Source organism: Cupressus sempervirens, chromosome 5, assembly GCF_028749045.1.
Source record: "Cupressus sempervirens isolate cs-2001-9-10 chromosome 5, ASM2874904v1, whole genome shotgun sequence".
NCBI classification, from domain to species: Eukaryota; Viridiplantae; Streptophyta; class Pinopsida; order Cupressales; family Cupressaceae; genus Cupressus; species Cupressus sempervirens.
In genome coordinates, this window is record NC_143122.1 from 751,096,292 (window position 1) to 751,105,534 (window position 9,243).

At 36.9% G+C, this 9,243-nt stretch overlaps 1 protein-coding gene across 1 annotated transcript; it reads right to left on the bottom strand.

Annotated features, from left to right (window-relative positions):
• Positions 1-404: 404 nt before the first annotated feature.
• Positions 405-8,888, bottom strand: LOC149558099 (putative folate-biopterin transporter 2). The gene is made up of 6 exons (XM_089832494.1): positions 8,206-8,888; positions 7,449-7,909; positions 4,447-4,706; positions 4,075-4,170; positions 3,817-3,978; positions 405-3,232 (listed from the first exon to the last, which is right to left on the bottom strand). The coding sequence occupies exons 1-6, from the start codon at positions 8,217-8,219 to the stop codon at positions 2,636-2,638; spliced, it is 1,590 nt and encodes a 529-aa protein (XP_089688620.1). The 5' UTR covers positions 8,220-8,888; the 3' UTR covers positions 405-2,635.
• Between the last annotated feature and the right edge of the window lie 355 nt (positions 8,889-9,243).

The window sequence follows — 9,243 nt, forward strand, 5'->3', positions numbered from 1 at the left end:
AATATAATCATTTTTCAACATTAAAAAGCTAATATGGTAGACATTTACAGACAGAAAATGCATATGAGAGGAGATCATGTGATGCAGCGGCACAAAGAACTATTCCAAATCTGAAAACAATTCCAAAAATCAGCAAATCCACTCTTTATTTACTATCGTGACAGGCATAATAGAGCCAAAATTGATAGTTTTTAAAATGAAAATTCACGTTTTACTGATTGTTTAATCTTCTACCATTGACTTCGGTTATTTCTTGTTTAACAAATGCAACAAAGCAAGCCATAAAGAAGTAACGGATATTTTGACCATATATCGATATCCGTGTGTTGAGAACCACAAACTGATATCTGCATTGTAAGTAACCAAGCCCACTCATACCGAACACGGAACATTATTTAACTAAGTCCATAAATCCATTGCCATTATTATATCTTATGAAATGACTTATATACATGTGGTCCCGATAAAACCGATACCAATACGTTAAAATAACCGATCCCTAGTCTTTTAAATCAAATTGATACATTGAAACACATAATCGTTTCAATGATAAACCAAATCACAAATTAAATGAAAATCGATACCCTATTTCTGCTACCATGTATATGTTTCAGAATTGATTCTTTTAAATAAACTTGGATGGTAAAAAATTGATTCCTTATCAGTTATCAGGTTCATGGAAATTGATAGACAGGTCCTGGCGAACAGTTATTATACAATTCCAAAGCCTATTAATACCCGTTTTGCTAACAGTCGAATCCATTAAATTGCAATGCTGAAATCGATATCATATGAGTGTAAAACGCAATCATAAATTGACAAGAACGATATCAAAAATCGATTTGTATACCTTTACAGGGCGCTAAGCATGGATTGGGTTATTAATACGATATCTTGATTTGCCAATCAAAACTAGATACCATGAAACGTAGAGTGATATTCATTTTACAGTCAAAATATATCCTATCAAGTCAAATCTGGAAAATGTTACCCTTTTCACTCTTTCATGCAACCGTGTGCAGAAGTGGAGGAATTCTGGATCTTTTGTCTGCACCTGTGATGTTGAGTGGAATGTGAAAAGAGGGGCGACAATACTTAGGCTACAAAATTTCACAGTAGAATTACACCTGGTCGCTTGCAATAGTATGCAAATACTCGCTTCAAATCCAACATACTCATAGTATGATGAATGTTTAACAGAGAAAAAAATATAATACACAAATTAGAAAATAAAATCGGACAACAACAAAATGACTGGTGATATAACTATTTTATAAGCATTCGAGTCTCTACCTCTTCTGGTTGTTTCAACTTCTATGTTTTATTTAAATTCTAAATGACATGTATAAACTCTGACCGTTTTCATTCTTTTAAAAAAAATTAACTTATTCGCCAAGTGGACTGACGGTTTTGTTTGTGTTTTTTTTTTTTTTTTCATTTTTTTAACAATGTCTCTTGGAGTTTCTTAAGCAACTCCCATCCAATCTTTTTTCTTTACACAGAAGATTCCTTGGCATATTCCCATGCTGGAAATGCCGCTGCCATTGTATATGCCTCTTGACATAATCTCGGCATAAATATGCCTCCCGACATAATTATATAGAAAACCTGAATTACCCCAAAAGAAGATGGGTAAGATCTGAATTCGTCGTCTATGAACACAACAGCACTATCTTTGTTTGATGTAGTCACTTCTTTGTAACCAACATTAGTAATTCTATCATATATGTGGATGTCTTCTCTGCAAAGCTCATCTTTTACGGTTGACTCTGGATATATACAGTTCTCTGTTTTTGAATTGACTGAAATAATGGTTGTTTTAACACCAGGGAACAGTTCCCGTACACATAGTTGAAAATGGAAATATATCAAATTAAAAACATATCAGACATACTGTTTAAGAAATATTTGATCAATCTTGGATCCATTGGGAAAGAGCATTTATTCTCAATCTTTAAAGTAGCCTTTGCGATAGGTCCTAACAAAATACAAGCGGGAATTTATCCTGCACTGGATATATCGAATTTGCAACTTAGTACTTGTAGGTATGGACCCTTGAGAAATAAACAAAACTGAGCCAGTGTCTATGCAGCCATGGAAGCTTAACTTTTACCAAGGAGAGTTAAGAAGAAAATCAAGTCCCTCCTCGGCAACATTAGAGAATCTGGCTACATAGAAATCTCCCCAGCTGAGGTCATTTAACCATATGTATTGAAACTCTAAATGGAGAAGTCACATGTTCCCACATGGACTCTCATATTCCAGGAAAGATGTTGGCTAGACTTTGACTTTAAAAAAAAATTATAGTTTTTACTTGTAGAGAAACGCAGATTTCATTTCCTCTTCTACAGGATTCGGAATGGAGGTACATTTCACACTGCTTTTGTCTTTCTTAGGAAGGATCTGATACCAAACGATCATCTGAAAATGCTAATAGATCTCCCCACAACAAAATTCAAGAAACGTTGCCATCACTGCCACTCATAGCAGTGTCTCACTTCATCAAATTCCTTTTCTTTCTCATAGAGTGATAGTCTAAAGTGTTGACATTAGTACTCATATACCGAGGAGAAGGAGCATGCAATTTTAGAAAATTGAATTGTAAGCTCTCTCTCTCTTTGAGCAATTTCACAAACTATACTTGATTATTCTGAATTGTGGAGACCAACTGGATACTCTCCTCTTCACACATCTCAGTGGCATCTGATGATCGAATTAATTCAGAAGGAAGAAGGCTTGATGACTGATCGCTTTTGGGAACTAAAAACAACATCACCAAAGGTAAAATCCTCATGATGTTTCTGATCAGAATTGCCAACCAGAGATTTCTAAAATTTGTTCGAGTCACCTTAAGTAGATGAAGCAGCAAACCTCCACCCCATGAAGATGAGAGAACACCAAAGTTCTCGATGGACATGAGCAAAGCAAAAAATGTGCCTTCTATGCCTGAAGGGCAAAGTTTTGCACTGAGTACCAGCATGGGCATCCATTTGAGCTGGTCGATAATATAAAATGAACTCTCATCTATTATAACAAAGAAGTAATCAGGGATGCCCAGCTTTATGTTCAAGCGCAACACCATCACTAGGTCGAGCATTCCTACAAGTCCAAATAACAGCTGAGCCCATAAAAGGAGGCTGTGGAATGAATAATCCTTCAACACTTTATGATACACTAGCACTCCAAGAAGTGACCCCATTGAGCCAATGGAAAAGATTATACCCACAAACTCCTGTACCCCAAACAGTTCACGATCAATGGAGCTTTCTTTTTTATCTCTGATTAGAGAGAGAGAAAATAAACTTTAAAAAATGTGCCTTGGCAGAAAGTAAGGTGTTAATAGTCGTAGCATTGATTGTGTTACATTGTTCTTGTTGTTGTGCATAAACTTATTACACTGAGCATTGCAAACATGTTTAGATTGCAGGAATGTGCCTTGTTAAAGTAAGAGTTTGCTACCATTTTCAACTTCTATTTAAAACATGTTTTATCCATTTCTGTTATTCTGCTCATATTTAATATTAACTTCAGTATTCTATAGATTTAGTTGTCCTACAAGGTTTGCTTTCTTACCCATGAATGCGATGTAAAATGTATTGTGGAAAAGGTCCTATGCAAGATGAACGAACAAAATTGGGAAATTACAGAAGGTAGCATTGGTGTTGTCACAAGCTTTGCAACTATTCAATGAATAGGCCTTTTACAGCACTTACTAGAGCAGTTCATGTTTCTCCCAATAGGTTTGTGAAATGGAAAGTAAAGCCTCGACAACATTATCTGTTAAAGGGTGCAGTAGAAGCCGAAATAATACCATACCTGAGAGAATGCTGGACCTGCTTTGGGGTCTGTATACCAGTAAAATTTACCTTCCTGGATATTCAAACTCATAGCTAATGATATGTACATGTAGAGAGAAGGTCTCCATACTTCAGGGCACTTTATAGCTTTCCACATAATCTGGGTTGCCTCCAACAAATTCTGAAAACCCAGTCAAGAACTGACTGAAGTTATGCTTAGTCCCAAATGTAAGCTAATTGACAAACTTAATATCATAAAGAGAGTTCAATGACTTGCCTGCTTGTGTGCATGGTTAGTAAGACGAGGTTCATAAAGAACATATCCAAGGAAAAGGAGCATTATAGCTGGGATGCAGAGTAATCCTAATGCTCCCTGTGAGAAACCGTGCATAGGCCATATCAAGTGTTAATAAGCATGCATGCAATAAAATCGTCTCCAACAATATATTATTTTTCTCCTAGGCCCTGGCCATCAATCAAACTCCAAAGCTGTCCGTATAGAATATTTTATCATTTCCACATCTTGCTATGGAATTCTCAAACAGAGACAATCATAACTTTGGGTAAATTCCAAACACCAGATTTCAGATTATCAAAGAAACAACACAAAACAGTGTCTGTTAGGGGAGAGAAATATATAAATCAGAACCTGAGCACCAAGGAGATGTACTGCCACACCACTTGTAGAGAAACCTACAAGTGCTCCAATCGATGAACTTGTGCCACATAAGCTCTGCATATCTGATGCCAAGAGTGGATGCTGAATACTATTTTTGGCTATACAAGCATCCATAATAACATCTGCAATGGCAACACTGCCAGTTGCAGCCATGAGTAGCATCACTGTGACGAAAATGGACATCATACTGTGTAGGGAGATGACCAGTAATGAGAACAGCCCCATAAAACCTGTTTAACATAAAAAGTAAAATTTGAGATCAGAAAGTTTTGCATGATATATTCATCTCAATGTCAGAGACATCGCAAGAAGCTTCCAACAAAAGAGGTGAAACTTTTGGTATATGTTTGAAACTACTACAATGTAAAGAACAGAAACATATCTTTTGTACTATTTGAATGTATATTTTGAGCTTCTCCAGAAGGAGATAATGATTTAATCGTAGAAAAGCCATCAGAACCTGACTGGCAGGCTCTTGCCACTCAAGAAGCAAGTTTTGTGATAAACAGACCTCAAGTATTTCCGTCTTGTGTCATGTCCTTTGTCAAACATTATTCCAGCTACTATATATCCCCCTGGCAATGTTTTACAATACATTGTTAAAAATAAGTACCTGGGTCAAGGGTAGTTAGATAATGAAAGAATGAATGGCACTTTCCTCAACCATGGCTTCTCTAGTGCTTTAAAGACAGTTTGTTCAATAGTTGTAGCTAGTTTCCACTCCCATGTGCTTCAGGGGAATAAGGCTTTCAAGTTTCCAACTATTCAATAGATCAAAGTCAAACACTCTTTATGGGTAGAAGAGGAGATTATTGGGCTTTTATTTTGCAATACAGGAGCATCCTGCCTACCCATGCCAGAATGCGAGCACCTATGTGTAGGAGGGAGTTTCAAAAATGGCTCTAAAAGTAGCGAAGAGTACTGGAGTCCCAAAATGGTTCTAAACTTGGCAAACTTTAATGGGTTTGCAATTAATAATTTTCTGTGCTTCTTTTCTTGCTGAGTGTAGCACTTTATAGGAGGAGATTTAGATATGAAGGGGGATTTTGGCAAGAAGGCAGCGCTGGGTTTAGTTTTTGCTGAAGGGTTGAATAACTCATTTTTGTTGCAGATGTAGGGACGTATTTGCAGCAGCAAATTGGCTGGAGATTGTGTATTGAATTCTAAAGAGAGCTAAGTCTCTATGTTGCAGGTTACAGAGCTGCAGATCTTGAGAATAGCACAGATGGAACCCACTCGATTGGTGATATTGATTCCTTGTTAGGAAATGAGGAAATTTTGAGTCTCTTGATTGTTGTACTAAAGCTGTTTTAGGTGAAGGAAACTAGATCGCAGCAATAGTATGTCTTTAAGTAGGCAATGAAACAATGACAATTCATGGAGGAGACAAGCTGGAGGGAGAGGGAAGAGTTAAACATAGATTCATAATGGGAGACCTTTATTTTATTGAAAGAGAAGGTACAAACTCAATTTACTTTTGATAGTGCGTATTGGTGGGGAGTCAAATTTGAAATTTGGATTTCACAAAGAATAGAAGAGGAGTGAGGATGAAAGGAATTATGTTATGAGGTTGTAGATAGAAATAAACACAATGATTTCAGTAAATAAAGAAGAGAGATGGATCCAAGATAGGCACAGGATCTCCATAGGTTGCAGCAATAGTATGTCTTTAAGTAGGCAATGAAACAATGACAATTCATGGAGGAGACAAGATGGAGGGAGAGGGAAGAGTTAAACGGATATTCATAATGGGAGACCTTTATTTTATTGAAAGAGAAGGTACAAACTCAATTTACTTTTGATAGTGCGTATTGGTGGGAAGTCAAATTTGAAATTTGGATTTCACTAAGGATAGAAGAGGAGTGAGGACGAAAGGAATTATGTTATGAGGTTGTAGATAGAAATGAACACAATGATTTCAGTAAATAAAGAAGAGAGATGGATCCAAGATAGGCATAGGATCTCTATACGTTCTAAACTTGAACTCGGGAAACATTTCCTTTCTACCATGAGAGTCTAATGCAGGAGCATCTTGCCCGCCAACACCAAAATGAGAGCATCCACATGTAGGAAAGAGTTTCAGAAATGGTTCTAAAATTAGCAAACTTGAACGGGTTTGCAATTAATGATTTTGGGTGTTTCTTTTATTGCTGACTATAGCACTTTCTAAGGGGAGATTTTGGTGTGAGGGGGGGAAGACAAAGCTGGGATTTTGTTTGAGAATCGAATAACTCATTTTCATTGCAGGAAAAGGAGGTATTTGCAGCAGCAAATCGGCTGGGGGTGTGTGTTTTGAATCCTAAAAAATTTTGATTTTATATGTTGCAGGCTACAGGGTTAGAGATGTCGAGGAAGGCGGTGATTTTGAATAAACAATTTCTGTTGTTTGTTTCTTATGTATTCTTGCTGTTGTAAATCGGTTTATTTTTCAGTTTTGAATGCATATTCCTCAGCCTTAAAGGCTGCAACTGATGTATTCTCAGTTATGTGCTTTGTTGTAATGATTTATTGATTAATATGGTATGAACATTTCATGAGTTCTTTGTGCAGATTTTTATATTTCTTTCAAAGTTCAATGTGGCAGTTGATTCAGCTGTATAAGTTTGTGTCGAGGGTTGTGTGTGTACATCCGCATACATCATTTTGGCAAGGCTAAGGTGATTCCTTCTTGATTCAAATCTAATCCCTAGATCACATCTCAATGATCAATATTTTCTATATTTCAACGTTTCAGATCACAAGGAAAAAATACAGCAATGCTTGCCCGCACAAAACCGATAGGCACAGATTTCTTATCAGCTTCCTCGGTCAGGCAGTTCAATTTGAGAAGTTAATGATTGTCAGTGAGTAACATGTATTAACGACCACTATTTTAATCAATTTCTCAAATCTAAACAGTACATTCAATGGAAAAACAAAACCATACAAGTTGTTGATAACTGGAAAGCTTCCAACAAGGAAAATAATAGAACCTGCAAAAATGAAATAAGGGCGACGCTGATATCCTGCAACTGGGAGAATATCTGTGAGCAAACCCCAAACTGGTTTCACAATCCACGGAATGGATATGATCCCTTGATACACTTGTGCTGCAGATGGCTGGATCTTTTGCACATCTTTCCAATAGTAAGATGAAACTATCCGGTAGAACGCCCCTCCAAGCCCTTGACTAACTCCATTAACAACCACAACTCCAAACACAAAACTTCCATGCAACTCTCTGGCGAGCATAGCCAGCCATTCATAGGGCTCCCATAAATAATCGAGCCATCCTTTTCTATTTGATCCCTCAACTGCAACCTCTTCCTTACGATTACTTGTTTCAGATTCCTCCATTCCTAAATATGTGGAATCTCTAAAACCCAATTCCAGGATGCGTAGGCTTCTCCAACAGGATACAGCCCTATTTGAAATTTTTGAAATAACAACAGATCTGTCGCACAGAAATGCCTCAGTTAATAGAATTTGTCCAAATTACAACTGCATTCATTCCTGGGCTTCTGAATTGTCTTCCTTTATCCTTCAAATTTATCAAACCAGCTATTTTATTTTTTAGACCTATTTACACTAGCGCTCTTATTTTTAAGTGAACCTTTAAAAAATTACAGCCCAAATAATAAACTGCAAATATTTGCGCGTTGGTGCAGCCCTGTATGATGAATATTGTGCAATAACAAAGATTAAATGAAAACGGGCACACATAATTAAAACGTCGTGTTCAAAACATACCTGCATTCGTCCATGTGCTTCTAAACATTTCCTCTGATTTCTCGAGTTCAACAGCTCCTCCATTTAGAGTAGTACCCCTCTTCTGATGTGTACACCAGGAACGATAGATTAAAGGGAATATCCCCTGTAAATACTCATTAATTATTTACCACTCTCCAATCCCATGTTTCATATATGACATGAGGACTTTCAAATATATTTACCCCAAATTTTGGTTTCTTTCATTTCTATGTGCACAAATCTCCGAATACAAAATTCCTCGGATTCAATTTTATACTAAACAATTTATTTCTTCCCCGAGGCCATTTTCTAGAAGAATACGTTTCTCGGCAATCACATATTATATGACTTAAATTTACATTTACTCTGCAAAATATGACAGAGAGTGTTCTGTCGTACATCTTGGCCCCTAAACCAGTTAAAACTCGTTCAATGCTCCTCTTCTTCTTTCGAATATATAAGATAACTACACCAAACATGTAGCCCGGTTTTCACCTTTGGGACTATAAGTATAAGGAGACAAATTTGCCTGTAAATAAAATCTGTAGACCCTCTTCCCATTGCGTACTCATCGATCAGGACAACAAACGATGCCCGATTGGGTAAGAAGCAATTCAAGCAGTTATACGGTTTTTTATTTCAGCTCCTCATCAATAAGCGTATTGTCTTTTCAATTTTTTATTTACACTTATGGTCAAACGTGTATTTATTTTGCTTGAAAATTTGGGATTGGCAGAATAGTTAATGATTGTCAGTGAATGAGTAACATGTATTCCCTCCCCCAGGAGACCCGGACTAAAAACCTTACCCCAAACTTCGGAGACCCAGACTAAAAACCTTACTCCAAACTCCGATCTCTTTTTTACTCCAAACTCCGATCTCTTCCCCTATGTTGTGCAGGTTTCTTTTATGGAGGCTGCTAAAGAGACTGGTGGCTTGACTCCTAGTGGGTTGCAAAGAAAGATGGATAAGATTGAGAAGCAAGAAATGACGCTTCTGAGAAGAGAGGTTGATGGCTTCAACAAAAGAATTGAAGAC